The sequence below is a fragment of the Acipenser ruthenus genome, chromosome 25 (genome assembly GCF_902713425.1).
Source record: "Acipenser ruthenus chromosome 25, fAciRut3.2 maternal haplotype, whole genome shotgun sequence".
In the NCBI taxonomy this organism is placed as follows: domain Eukaryota; kingdom Metazoa; phylum Chordata; class Actinopteri; order Acipenseriformes; family Acipenseridae; genus Acipenser; species Acipenser ruthenus.
Genome location: NC_081213.1, coordinates 18,160,887 through 18,176,432, shown reverse-complemented (window position 1 = coordinate 18,176,432; position 15,546 = coordinate 18,160,887). Strand labels below are relative to the sequence as shown.

Below are 15,546 nucleotides of genomic sequence, written 5' to 3'. Positions count from 1 at the left end.
TGGTCTAGTGCTCCATGGTAACATTTGCAATGTGTTTCAAGCAATATTGTTGTTGGCTGTGTGGAATAAGCCCCATTGGGCTCTGAGCATATTAACAGGGGTAATGTGTCATGTTTCTGTCATTTTAATGAAATGTGTTTTTGATGCTTGCATACTATTACATAGCCATTGGATTAAGTTCCACAGATTGGATGAAGTCTTTAGACCACAAGTAATCTTTTTTTTTCTTCAAATACACACTGTTAAAAAAACAGGGATTACTGTTCATGTGAGCGCCATCTTTTAACCACTTCAGTGTTTAGAATGTTGTTTAGCATTATGACATCTTAATAAATATTAAAAGATGTTATTATTTTAAGATGGCTCTCACATTAAAAAAGGATTCACAGTACAAAAAAAGAGCACAAGTAGGCCTAGCTAGAATTCAGTACTCATGGGGAAAAATAAGAATGTGGCTAGGTATACATCTGGTTAATTTTGTTCAGATAATTTCTGCAGATAAACACTATGGTAGTTCCATTAAAAGTTCCATTGTAGGTTATAGACCCTTGTCCTTTTTTAAATTATAAACACAGCTCTCTTGTTTGTCTGTTTTCATATTTAGATTTGACTCTGTTATGCCAAGGGCGGCTAGCGAGTCATATGGCTACTGAATGATAGTGTGTGTAGCAGCCTGTGGCTTATTAAAAAAAACAAAACCAAAAAAAAAAAAACAAACATAGAATTGGTTTGACGATCTTCAAGTATTGCCAAAAAACATTCAATTATTTATTTTTCTACTTAAAATACAATAAAGTCCCACCAGTGGGAGCAATGCAGATGGGTTTATTAAATTATTTGTGTTCAGAATTAAGTGAACAAGAAGAAAAGGGATATAAAGCGTGTACAGTACTGTATTTGGAGTATCTAATGAGGCATAATTTACTCCTGTGCCCATGAGTTTTCTGAAAGACACTTGAGCTCTGCAGCCAGACGCTGTAACCATGTAGCTCAGCTAAACAGAAAGCAGAGTTATGTCAACACCAAAAGCTATCTCCTTCATGAAAAATGTATGTCAACCAAGCATGGAGGAAAAACAGCAAACAAAAAACAACTTGTATTCGTACTATAATGCAGGCCTCTACGGCCCTAACAAACATTCCTCTGGAATGTGTCATGGCAGCAGCAGCAGTTGTTGTTGTTTTTCCGGAGACCAGCGATTGGAGTGTGTTAATAACAAGCCTTGAACATTGTATGTCATTCTCCCCAACTATCCAAGTGCAGCCAGTGCTCTTGTGGGGAAATTCAAATGACCCTGTGGTGCTCCTCCGTGGAGTGATTACAAATAAAACAAATGCTGTTCTTCTGGAGTACTTTAGGTCATGCTCCTGAAGGAACTCTATGACAGTTCTGTGTTATAAACTAAAGCATTTCCCAGGCTAAGTGGGTGGTCTCGAGGGGGGGGGGGGGAGGTGGTTATAAGGCTAGACAGATTATAAATCAGTTTACAGTACAGTCATAAACAAACTACATACATTTGTATGAGACTGGTTGGTTTTTAAGGTCTGTTGATTTGTGGCTAGCAGCCAAGCTTGTGAACTGATCTCCATTGGCCTAGCTGGGAGCCTGCTTTTCTGAGGGTACCACTTGGGGGTATCCCTATTTAATCCTATTTTTTCAATTGGCAGTTGAAGAGCTTGGTTCACACATGTTAAATATGTGCACATTTAGGATCTACTTTGTCTATTTGTAATTCTGGTTAAGCAGCAGTGTCACACATTTATCTTCTTATTGACTCATGGTGTCTCCACTACAATCTTCTGTTCTCTGTCATAAAACAGACCTTATAAACAGGTAAGTTAACAAAGAATGTTGCAGTTGTAGAATACAAATTTCCCCTTGAAACCTGCTTGACGTCCTGTCACGCTTTATGTCAGATAGACATGCCGATACTCCTTCTACTGTTTTTTCTTTCAGCAGTGGGTGGTTAAAATGGCCATTCAAGATGGTGATTATTAGGGGGCTCCCGAATGGCACATCCAGTAAATGAGCTCCATGTGGAGTGCAGGATGCGCCCTATAGCCTGGAGATCGCTGGTTCATGTCACTTGCCGACCGGGAGTTCCCAGGGGGCGGAGCACAACTGGCTGAGCTGCCCGGATAGGGAGGGCTCAGGTCTGCAGGGTAATCCTTGGTTCACTGCGCACCAGCGACTCCTGTGACCAGCAGGGCACCTGCGGGTCTGCTGTGGAGCCATTCAGATCTGTGTTGTCCTCCAGCACTATAGGTCTGATGGCTTCTCTGTGGACCTGCAGTGCGAAAAAAGACAGCTTGGCAGGGCACGTTTCGGAGGACACGTGTGTCTGCCGCCGTTTCGCAATGTCAGCGCGGGGGGTTGCAGCAGTGGACCGGGGTCAATACATATAATTAATTGGGCATTCCAAAATTGGGTAAAAATCCATTGGCGACTGTGGCAAAGTGCCCCGCCCCTGTGTGCAATTGTGTGTTATGTGTTGTATGTTGCGTGTGTAAATGTTGGTGTATAGTCATTGGTACACGGGATATAAACGGGTCTGTGTTTCACGTGTATTTAAAAAGTGTATATTTGTATTTAGGCACGAGGAGAGCACAAATCACTTCACGTGCTGGTTAAATGTAATATGTGAGCACGGGGTTGCACAGAATTAATTCACGTGCTGGGATTCAAGTGAATAATTAATTAGTAATTGAATCCCAGCACAATAGTATATATAGACGCACATTTCTTGCACTCAGGGTTGGGTGTTCGGAAGAGGAGAACGGGTGAGAGAGAGAGGAGTAAAAGTAAAGTGAAGTAAGATAGTAAATATAATAGTTGTTTGTACTCACCGTGTTTGTTTGTCTCCGTGCACCGTTTGTTAAGTGTTTAGTCCGTTTTGTTTATATGTTTCTTTTGGCTACCAGTGCCGTGTCCTGTTTTGTGCTGTTTACAACCCTTTTATTTGTTAAATAAACGCTGAGTGCAGCCATTGCACTCAGCTCATCATCACCACCGTCTCTGTCTGTGTATTCCTTTTCTGGTCTGACGCCACCCACTCTGGCCGTCTTTGTGACAGCGACCTACTAAATAAAAAATAAAAAAATTAAAAAAAAGGTGATTATTAAACTGATTGCTGTAGAGCCGATGGGCTACAGCCTTTTTTTTATTGAAATGTCTATGTAATAACTCATTTTAAACCCATATGCCCATACACTAACTCTTACACTGTCCCTTGAAATAGAATTGTGAAATCCAAATATCTCACACTGCCTACACCCAGAGCTCACTGCTTTTGCATTTCCCCTCAGGAAGAGCATGAATGGGTTACATGTTTGCAAAAAAGGAGCTAATTCTGGGGAGCAGGGTGAAGATGCTCATAAATGTTAGGACAGCTACAGGCTGTGGGTGAGTGCTGGAGACGCGAGGGGCCCAAATGAGACATGTCAGTGTACAAATTGAAAATGCCAATTTCACTTACACTCCTGCATCGCTCTTCGTGCCTAAATTCTGCCAGTTATTTCATGTGTAAATGAATGGCATCCACTTGGTAATTCTCCCCATCTTGTGATGCTATGAAGCCGGCTTGCAGGCAAATATCAAAGTGATAGATTATTAAAAAGAAATTGTGAGGGGAAAAAAAAACTAAGATTGCCTATTTGGCTTGGCTCTTAAAATGCATGCTTCGCTGCCATTCTCCACCTTCGCCTGAGAATACTCATGAACACAAATATGACTAACTAGTGCTGGACAACAGTACTGTTATGGAAATGCATGCACGTGTGTTGAGAGTGATATATAATACGTTTAGCAAAATTTTATTTTTTTTTGGTAATACGGCTGAGCCTCTCCCACGTTTTGGGATGAGTGTGGGTTTGAATTCTAATAAATATTGCTATTAATTGTTTCTCAGCGAACACTGGCTATTTTATGACATTCCTTTTCTCACATCAGGGTAGAAGCAGACCTTAATTAATCTGCTTTGGCAGGCTGTGTTTGCTTGTGTGAGGGAGGTGCTAGCCCTACATAAAAGGTTCACTGGAAGACACTGTTGCACTGACCCAGTTGAGCAGCACTTGATGAGATGAAGTTCTCCCCCTTGGGCTTCAATTAATTCCAAACGCTGCCTGAGGGCCAGTGCGGAGAAGCAGGTGCCTTGATGAATTGAGGTTAACTCTGTATCCAAAGGTCTAAGTTAAGGTCTCCAAATGCCTAGTAAACATGAGACGTCCTCAAGCAGCACTTGAAATGATGGAGATCTTGCCTGTTGAAATCAGTTAATTGGCAGTGGTCTAGCAGGAAGATATGGGCCTTGATTGATTGTAGTTGGATTTCATTTGGTTGATGGTAGTCTGGGTGCTATTTGACAGCCACTGGGGGGCCAATTTGCTGTTGTAGGAGCCCATATGAGGAGATATTTTGAAAATGTAGCCCTTCACTTAATTTCAAAGTGGCCAAGGAGATGAAATGGATGATGTCTTAGAATGTAAGATGCATTTATGAGTGAAAGAAGGACTGTTTTCCTGCTTACCTGTATTTTGGCTGAAGGAGATGTCAGATCATCGATAACCCCCCAAAACACCATAATCTTAATAAGTAATTGAATCTGGTTATTTTGTTCAGTGAAATTTGACACTGCGTGAACCTCCATGTTAAATTGGTGCACCATTTGTTTTCTTTTTTTGATAATTCTGTTTGAGTTTTTTTTATTACATACATAAATAAAGTGAGATGTCATGACAATCAAATCAACAAGACACACAAAGTTAGAGAGAACAGTAAATATAAAGAAATGAAAAAAGGTACCGTGGTTATATTAACATGGTACAAAGCACAAAATGATCATGGTAGCTCTGGGGGCTTGAGGCTGTCAACATTGCTCAAAATGGGTTGCCAGTTTTTGTAGAACGCATCAGTAGACCCATGTAAATGTATACTTTATTTTTTCTAGTCTAAGATTGTGTGTTAAGTCTCTGAGCCAGTGGAGATGATAACCATTTGTTTTCTAACAGCCCCACGCCAGGTGAGCGTGGTTAGAACCTAGTTCCACGATAGTGCCAACTTCCGTCAGCCACACCTGGTTAAGAACCAGAGCTCCTCTCCTGACTGCAATATAGAGTGAAGCCTGGTATGGAGTGGTTACCTGCCTGTGTACTGTGTAATATACAGCTACTATATGCAACTGAGTGCTATTTTCACACCATTCTTTTGTCCAGCCATTTTTGGAGTACCAATAGTAGTTGGTAGCAAATCTTTCTTTTTGTTTTTTTCATTTGTTTTGTTTTCCTTGAGAAACTGGGAAAGCCATGAATCATTCATTTAATCTCCTCTGACACACCTGTCATTTTCTTTTGAGAGCCTCTCGGATTTCTGTTCTGAAGGAGGTCGTTACCTGTCAGGGAAAATTCTGGCTCCTCTCAGCACCGTATTGATCTAGACCCAGGCAGGGTGTAGTGCCATGTCTCTGCTCAGAATACTGATTGCATCAGCAGAAGGAGATGGAGACATGTAGGCTAGGTTCTCTGAATTGGAAAATGGGTAGTCCCTTAGAATTGCATCGGTTTGGCATTTTTCATGTCTTGCAGTCTCAACCGTTTGGTGTGAATCACTTGCTGGGTTGCACGGTGTTGTTTATTGACAAACTGTTAATGCAAAGTATATATATTAATAAAAAATAACACACTGATCAAAGTGTTGGCCAAAAGTGTGTTTCTTTTCTCACTTTGATTGTTTGAAGTTTTATAGCGCATTGTCTTGTGATAAGGGTTAAGTATTGTAATTTTGTCCAGGTAGCTCCAATAAGTCACTTGCCTACAATGTATTTCCACATGTGGCAATGTATTTCCAAATTGGAGTAAGACATGGTGGAACTTCAGTCAGATTTATTCTAGTGTGCCCTTTCAAAGGCAGTGCTATGTAATGACTGCATATATGGTTACCTTTTAGGAAATAGCTTTATAGTTGTGCTTTGAAGAAGTATGGTTACCTACCTGAGTAAATGGTGGGAGATTAAGTGAGAACAGTAGAGTTTTATCTGTAGCAGCTATTATGAAGCAGAGCATTTTAACAAGGATAATGTGGATGGTAGCCTCAAATAGAGTGCTATAACACAACTATTTGAAGTTAAGATTGAATAGATTACATCAGAGGTGTGTAATAGGTGCACTTGTTGAAAATTACTTGTCCCAGGTTGATACCATCTAAACTGAAATCATTGAAACTAGCCTCGTCTTCGTGCTAAAGGGTATTTTACAGAATTAAGTAAAACGTGTCAACAATAACCAACTACCAAAGTATTCTTAAAGCTTGTGTTTTTCTTCTTTCCAGACCATTTAATTAAAGTCTATGTGACTTAGTTTTCTATTTGTTACCAAATACAACTTGTTGGCCAAATACAAATATATAAACTGTTATATATTAGTCACTATTTCTTGATAATTTATTTTTTAATCTTGCAGTATTTCTATGAAGGAAATGACATCAGCGACCTTCCTGTTGACCTCTCCGTGGTGTGGAATGGAAACTTTGTCATTGACAATCCCCAAAATATTCAAGGTAATTTTCATTTTGACATTAAAGCCGAGATGAAAGAACACGTTTCTTGCATCAGTAGCTTCTCGTTCTGCATGCCAAGTTGGTTAATACTTTTCTGATGTATTTTGTTCAGAATGGGACAACAGCATTATGGATGGTTGTATTTGTTTACTGGAACACGTTTTTAATCTTTTCACTTGCTGAAGCATCTTCATTTCCACCTGGTGTTCTGAAAGCTTAGGTTTCTTTGTTTTGACTTGCATTGCTTATTGCTTTCTATTACCTTATACATCAGGGAGGTGTTTGAGCTGGAAGCACCAAGACTCCTGAGTGACAAGAACAGAAGTTAACATAGAATTCTATGGCTGATGCCTACCCCTACCAGGGACTGTACTCTAGCCTTGGTGTGATACAGCTTTGAATGTTTGTGGAAATCAATTTCCACAGACCCTGTAAGGCTTAGAAAGATGATTGGGGAAATGGGCTGTATCCTTGCTGTTAATCACTGAAGGCACAACATGACCATCCATTTCTACTTGGTAACACTTAATATTATTTTGCACTTTTTTTTTTTTTTAAAGGATGTGTTTCTTTTATTAACCTTGTACTGTACATTCAGAAAATACATTGGAGAAAAAAGCGCTGACCAGATGCAATGAAATATTTAATGTACTGTAGTATAAAGGCCCTTATTCTGTATCCTTATTGGATCAAGATACTCAAAGGGAAAGCCGAATAATAAAACACAGATATATAATGCTAATGCTTTTTAACAATGCATTCAATTCATGACAACAACAAACCTTTGGTAGACCCTGTACATATACAAAACTATATTTTGCCTGTATGATTTAACCAGGTGGAACTCTCTTACAGTGGTATCCTGGCTAAGAAGGCCCACTGGGTGCAGCGATATGCACAAATAATACAATTCCAAAGACTTTCTAGTCTGGTCACCCTGCTGTAATTGGCAACTGAGTGCAGAAGGGCGTTCTATACTTCTAGCTTAGATAATAATGTTTTTGGAAAGAATACCTTTAGAAACCGCTGTGCACAAAAATAGATGTATAATTGTACTTGTACTCTGTGAATAAGCTACCATGATAGCCGCGCTGTGCAGACTCTTCTGTAGCACATCACAGTATTGTACAATTTGAGGGCAGATGGACCGACCTCTGATCCAGTGGTTTTAACAGAATAACTAGAAACTCTGTGCAGTTGAAAGAGGGCCCAGGAGAGCCAAACTCAACTATGAATTATCCGTCTGTGCTCACAGAAGATGTACCGCAGTGTAACAGGAAATGTTAATGTAATTAAATCACTAATTCAGTTCAGTTTAATTAGCAAAGGGTTACTTTTAAGTATGACCTTGGCAAATCAGATTACTTGTAGACTTTGCAGGATGAAGGCTCGTCTCCTCAGAAGTCCTGCGGACCTAAAATGATGCAGATTTAACACAGAATAAAAAAGGGAGGGATTACACTCTGAATAGTTTCATATTTGCTTTATTATATTTAAAAACATGACTAATGCTTTTCAATGTTCTTGATTTTCACTTTCAGTGGTTTAAGTTTATAAAGCAAGCTTTTAAAAAACATTCTAAACCATGTAATAGAAATAAAGATATTACATTGTATTAAATATATCATGCTTTCAGAGACTACACCCCTGGGGCTCATTCAAAAACTTTAAAGCTGCATTTTGCGATTTGCATTCAATAAATATCCTCCTGATATTTGCTTGCTTAACACAATGATACTATTGCTTGAGAACTCCATTAATGAAATCCTTTATAAAGGGGGACTTGATTGCTGTTGTTGCCAGCTGTTCCCTGCAGGGATGACTGTGCACCTTATATGACTTCCTTGTCATTCATTCCTTTATGCCAGCCCACCTGTACAAATGCACTGCCCTGCGGGAGAGCTGCGGTCTGTGTCTCAAAGCCGACCCACACTTTGAATGCGGCTGGTGCGTTCAGGAGAAGAAGTGCTCCCTGCGGCAAAACTGCCTCCCCCAAGAAAGCAGCTGGATGCACGCCAATGCCGGGAACAGCAGGTGCACCAATCCCAGAATCACCAAGGTATGTGAGAGACAGAGGAGCTCAGAGGAGACTGGCACAGCTTGGGGGCGGGTGGTTGGTGGATTGGGAGGTGGAGATATGTAGCATTTTGTCTTCAGGTTGACAGTTCACTACAATCCCTGGTCTGTAGCACTAGAAAGCCATCTGCTGCCTTTACATGAAGGGGGGTTGAAGTTAGTTCCACTTTCAGCCTAGTTTCAGTGGATGGGTGCCTAGGCATGAAAGGAGTCCACACCCCAGATTAATATAGAATGGAAGCAGATCTAGCCCAAGACTCTTCACCTCACCAAGCATTAACTGTGTGCTGTATATTAAGGAGTTGACAGCTGGATCCAAAAGACTGCTTTACTATTGTTAGAACATATGCCTTTTTTAGGTAGTTTAAATAGACTGAATTTCAAAGCTGAAATGTCTCTTGCTTGTAATTATAAAAAAAGGCTTTGAATAGGATGTAGCCAGCCTGATGATCGTCTCTCCCCACCCCCCAAATTGAATATTATTCAGTTTTTGTCCTCAAGCATTTATGAGATTCATTTAATAAGGTCCCGTTTTATTAATACTGACATGTCTGTCTCAGTCGACACTGAGTACAGTGCATTAGCAGGGGATTAGCAAGTCATTTCTTTTCATATATAGTATGCAACTTGGATTCCTTTTGCAGAGAGTACAGAGTCTGTCAAGAAGCATGTCATGCGTTGCTTCCTCCATGTTATTCTTTTCACATTGCCTGTGCTTTTTAAGTGCCCACGACTTCTCTTGAAACAGAAAGCCAAAGCATTGCAGTTTGTTCTACCACTGGTGGTTCTGATTTGGTTTTTCTTAATCTAAAAAGGGTGCTGTTTAATGGTCATGAAGTACAAACCCTTTGGGAAAGCACTTCAGCGGAAACAGTTGTGCTTTCACACAACCTTGCAGCAGGTTCAAACATACTATAATAGAATGAATTTGTATACTGTAAAATCACTTTTTTACAGCTCGCAGAGCACGTTGTGAAAAATGGTACTTGTATAAAATGATAAAAAAAAAAAATCTAGCCATACTCTTAACAGATGCTTCCGCATCAATTCTCACAAAATCTCTATTACCATGTTGCCCTAATCACTTGTATGCTCTTGCATGTATTGTTATATATTAATATTGTAGTCAAACCAAGACACTTATTGGTGGCTTTTATCCTTTCCAGGCATAGTCCCCAGTATGATTTTTTTTGTGGCGCAGTTAAAGATTAAACTTGATAGGGGTCTGACTCCTACAGTATGCAATGATAAATACTGGAAACATATTATTATTATAATTTATTTCTTAGCAGACGCCCTTATTCAGGGCGACTTACAATCGTTACAAGATATCATATTATACATTATTTAACATTATACAGATATCACATTATTTTACATACAATTACCCATTTATACAGTTGGGTTTTTACTGGAGCAATCTAGGTAAAGTACCTTGCTCAAGGGTACAGCAGCAGTGTCCCCCACCGGGGATTGAACCCACGATCCTCCGGTCAAGAGTCCAGAGCCCTAACTACTACTCCACACAGCGGCCCTATTGGTGTGCTATTGAGGGGAGGGGAGGGGAGGGGAGGGGAGGGGCAGGGCAGGGGGCAGGGGGCAGGCAGTTATGTTATTAGAAGCTGCTCTTTAATGTGCAGAACATTGCTTTAGGAATTAATACACAATTAATATGTAAGGATTGTTCAAGGATATGTAGGTATGTTTATCATGTCAGCACAAAACATAACTTAATGACTTTGTTAAAACAGTGTTTCTCAGAACAGTTCCAGTAGTGTTGACACTGGAAAATGAGTCATTATTGACTCATTTTAATGGATTCCTTCCAAACAAGCCAAGTAGTATTTTTTTTTTTTTGCGATGTAGTAAAGCAATCCATTTCATGCACTCTGTCACGTATTAATCCGAACTAAAATGAAAAAAACTCTATAATCATTAAAAGTTCCAGTTGTTTATACAGATCTATGTCCACAGGGATGGTGTGTTATATTTGAAATCACCTCTGTGAAACCAATTAAGGGCCAGGTTTTTTTCATTGGCACTGTTCTGTGTATGATTCCATGGATCTTCCTGCCATCCACCAATCCCACTAGTCTTGTTTAGATAGAAGCTTACCGACGGACACCAAATTAAAGCTGCACAGGCCCTTTTTTCCCCCCTTTTAAAATAAACATTGGTGTCAGATTCTATGAACTTGGAATCCACCAGCCAAATATAAACTCGCCTTATTAAATATTGACCAAATGCACTCATCTTTTCATTGTGACCCAGTTGGCAAAGGAATTTCTGGATAGAGTAATGTAATTAAAATGTTGCCACAACAGTATCGTTCAGAGATAGAAAGTCATGCTATACTCTTTCACTGAAGGCTGAGAGTATTATAAATCTCAACCCTCCTTGGAACGTGGGACATAATGCAGCCCTCAAAATGAGTTATGTATTTACCATCCTTTTGCTTAACTGCTGTACTTAATTTATTTACTTTCTCTGATATTACCTGATAAAGAGCAATGTTACTACTGTACATTAACCTATTGCTAAAAACCACAAGGCATAATGGAGTACCTAAAGTCTGACTATGAAAAGCTGACAAACAGGTCACTCACTGGACCTGTATTTTATAGGTTTGCATATAATCTACAGATTGTGGCAAGAGCTGGGAAAAATACATGATGGGGAATTTTTGCTTAGGGCAGGCTTCATTTTCTTAATTTCATCTTATTGGCTAATACACTCTGATTGTTGACTCCCCTGAAAAGCCTGTTTTGAGAGAGGCCGAGCGCACATGTAAGTGGCATGACTTGTCTCGTGTGATAGCCACCCTCACACCGCTGCCTCCTTGCTCCGACTGTGGGAATCAGTTAATAGATTTGAGCGGCTCGCGTTTGTGTGATTGTTGGGCGCAAATCTAGTTGACAGTCCAACCTCCGGGACATTTGGAGAGACTGGAAGGGATTAGAAAAACAAACACTAGGCTTTTCACAATTCAGAGCTGAAAGCAAAAGGGAGAGGGAAAGGCTGTCAAAGCACACCTCCAGTTTTCTTCATGGAAAAAGTCGAGACTTGGTTGCATGCAGAGAGAGTTTTAATTGTAATAGATATTTGACAGTGGGTAACCAGACAGGTACTAGTATCCCCTTATCTAAGATAATATACTTTTAGATTCAATACATAAAATAAACCGGTATTAATGGTGTGCAATATAGTTTTATACATATTTGGTGGTTACTTTAACATCCCCTTAAAATATCAGCTGTTTTCTGAGAAATAACAGAAAAATTCCACTCCAGATCGATAAAATACCTTTTATATTATTTATAACCGCCTTGCTGCAGGTAGTAGTATAGTGGTTCCTCTGGCCTGCCAAGATGTATTCCAGTCCAGATGTTTATTCCAACCAGGCCCTGAATGAGGTAATTTAACTGGCTAAGGGTCAATTAACTAATTTAGGAGGCGATTGGAAGAAAGTCCTGGACTGGAACAGGACTGGAGTTGGGAACCACTGCAGTAGTAGAACCTCTTAGGTGCTCTTAGACTGGTTTCAAAGGGAAAGGAGCATGGGAGTGGACTTGCAAGAAGGTATTGAAGATGATGAAGTAGAGTGCACAGTACACTGAACTGTGAATGCAGTTAATGAATACCAAGGGATTGGGTTGGCTGTGAAAATGAACATGGCTATGTGACACTGCAGCTTTAAACTGACATGTTAACAACGAAAAGCCCTGTCTAAGGTATATACAGGGGCCTTTCATTTTCAAATTAGTGCAAGGCTTATCACCTTCTCATGTGGATTAATTGTTTTAATTAAATACATCATTGAAATGTATTGATACGCCAAGCAGAAAAAAAGGGGTGAAATGTACTTAATTATAATTTAATGGAAGCCCCAAGGACAGGAGTTTATCCTTTATAGCTGTCATAAATGAGTTCTGAGGTAGCTCTCTGAGATTTATGTTCTTATGGTTGCACATTTGGTATGTCACAACCAAGTTATTTACTTGTGTGTGTGAGAGATGTAGTCCACAAACTAGATTTAAAGATGCATAGTTCCATTTAGATTAATGTTCAAAAATATAACAGCAAAACTTCATTGAAGTGTTTTTTTTTTTTTGTAATTGACGTGCCCCACAAACGTGTGATTTTACACAGTACATATAATTTCACTGGTGTTTTATTAGAAAGCAGACCTTGTTCAGAGTCCAGTTTGTTTACATGATTTATCATGACATCCTGCTCCACTTTGACTCAAAGTGGAAAGCAGGTTTCAACAATGTTAGGATTTTTTCATTTGAATTTATGTAATAGTGTTTTAGCCAGGATAGACTCTTGAGTTGCAACAGCTTGTTTATAAGAGAGTCCTGTTTCAACAATCATCCTTGCACACCAAGTGTGTCCACATATTATATATGGATGCCATTTCAACATGAGCGTATAACCATCTTTAAAGCAGTATTTACAATTATATTTTGTCATTAAACTTTGCTCCTGTTAACTGCATTGTTCTGTTAGATGCATAAACAAACGCATGTTAAGCAAACATCCGGTGCTATTAATAGGAGCCCACTGTAGTAATTGGACAGATAGTAATATTTAAAAGGGGGTAATGCAACGACATCAGCTGATCTTTCAAAGCCTTGCCGAGCTTACAGCTGGATATTATATGTGGACACAAAGGGAAACAAATGGCTGTGCTGTGAAATTACCTATAATTGCATCATTATTGGTATTACGAGTCCTGCTCCATGCCGCACATCAGTCACAATATTCAATTTGTCAAGCCGCACCTGTCCTCTTTATTAGAAATAATTCCAGTAAATAAATCATGTTATCCCTCTGCCGCGCTGTCGCGGAATGAAAAGAGGCAATACGAGGAAAGGGATAATACGTTTAAATTAAGGAAGGGGGGGTTTGCGGATGGCTCAGAAGGCTTTACTTTCTATGAAGTAATTTCTCTTTATTAAAGGAAAGGTGATTGGATTTAGATCATATCAAAAGACAGCAGAGGTAAATAATGAGCCAGCAGTGTTGGCCCTCTGTTTTCATTGGGAGCACGCTGCTGATCGCTAAATGTCACACACATGTATTTCCATGTAAATTAGTTTAATTACTGTATGATATTTATGTAATAAAATAAAATAAATAAATAAATAAACCTGGACTGCTTTTATCCTTTTTTTTTATGACTACTATTTGTCTTTCCTCGTTATCAATTCGGTGTTGCAGCCTCACAGGCAAATTCATTTGCAGTATCACTATTTTTCATTTAGAAGTCTCTTTTCCCACTACCCCTATGAATACAATTTGCAATTACAACAATATAATTAGTAAAAAGCTCCCAGTATTAACCTTGGGGCAATTGAAGAATGCCCAATCCTGTTATGTTGCAGGCCAACCACACCAAAGCAGTAATACTGAAAAGAGAGATTTGGTTGAAATGTGTGTGTTGTGTGTTTTTTTTTTTTTTTTTTTTTTTCTTAACAAATCTTTTTTCAGCAGATACAACCCACAGGGAAAACACTTCATTTGTATGTTTAGAGCATTTTAGAGACAGACGGATTCAATATATTATTAAAACAGCTTGCACTTCCCCCACCTCTACAGCTAGTATTGTCTTCATTGTTACAGCTGTTTCCAGAAACTGGGCCCAGGCAAGGCGGGACCAAGCTCACCATCATTGGTGAGAATCTGGGCCTGAAGTTCCGAGATATCCAATCGGGTGTGAGAGTGGGGAAGGTTCCCTGCAACCCAATTGAAGCAGAGTACATCAGTGCCGAACAGTAAGTGAAGTTTCTTTCTGTCTTTCAAAGTCACTCTGACACTCTCATCAGTACAGGAATCGCTTAACTCCTAGATACATCTTCCAATCAGTCACAAGTCCTGTCCATTATATTTCAGTTTATGTTCCTTGTCTCATTGCTGCTATAGGAACTCTGTTTTGGGTGGAGGGTATTGGGGAGGGTTTTGGCTTTTGGTTATTTATTAATATTCTTTAATACAACTCTGAAAAACGTAGTCCTTACAGGTTAATATGAGATGTCTCAAGTTTTTGTATTCTCATTCTAAAATGTATTTTAAACAAATGAATAAATGACATGTATTTCAAAAGCTGTAATACATTTCAGTCGTTGAATCAACACTAATCTTGTTCAAAAATGATTTCATCCGAAGCATGGGAAGAAGAAAAAAATAACATTAAATATTAATAAGTCCAACACTTCCTGATCTCTTGGGGGATTGGCTGAATGGCTAAATAACTGTAGGATCATTTTTCCCACATTTAGCCTGGTTTAAGTATCATATTTAATATTTATTATGCAGTTGGCTTCCCTGGGTTTGCTTTTTTTGTTGGTGCCAGACAAATTAGCGGAGCCGTTAAATAAGGGGACCTCTATATAAAGGTGCAATATAAAAGGAAAGATGTTTGGGAGGGAGGTGTATATGGAGGTGTATACTTTTTTTAAAAGCAAAGTGTGTTAAATATATTCCGGTAATGGCAAGGTGGTATGATGGGTCTGCATGGCATACATACAAACAATATGTATTTGCATTAAAGAGTTGCGGTCTTTCTTCCACTGCCCATGCTTTCATGAGTCTGTTCGATATTAAATGGTAACTTTCTTTCTTTTCTTTATCTCTTCTCAGGATTGTGTGTGAGGTTGGAGATGCCACTGGGTACAGAGCCCAGGAAGTACACGTGGAAGTGTGTGTGAGAGACTGCAACCCAGACTACAAGGCCGTCTCTCCTAAACCATTCACCTTTGTGGTAAGTGTGACATGGACTCTATGTTAGTACTTGGTTTTAGGTAAATCAAAAGCACTCTGCAATTATAAAAATCCTAAACAAAACTAGAGTAAAGAGTTTTAAAGCTTTTTCAAACCTTGTTCATTTCCATCGGCAGCAGAACTAGATCAGCTGGGATT

The 15,546-nt window shown here is 39.3% G+C and overlaps 1 protein-coding gene across 2 annotated transcripts in view; it reads left to right on the top strand.

The window, feature by feature from the left end:
• LOC117413995 (plexin-A1-like) overlaps window positions 1–15,546 on the top strand; it is a 205,551-nt gene that overhangs the window by 154,931 nt on the left and 35,074 nt on the right. For both annotated transcript variants that reach the window (XM_058999470.1, XM_058999471.1), the window contains exons 11-14: window positions 6,453–6,549; window positions 8,418–8,608; window positions 14,251–14,402; window positions 15,268–15,388. In XM_058999470.1, coding sequence (XP_058855453.1) covers window positions 6,453–6,549; window positions 8,418–8,608; window positions 14,251–14,402; window positions 15,268–15,388 — 561 coding nt within the window. The remainder of the gene's footprint in view (window positions 1–6,452; window positions 6,550–8,417; window positions 8,609–14,250; window positions 14,403–15,267; window positions 15,389–15,546) is intronic.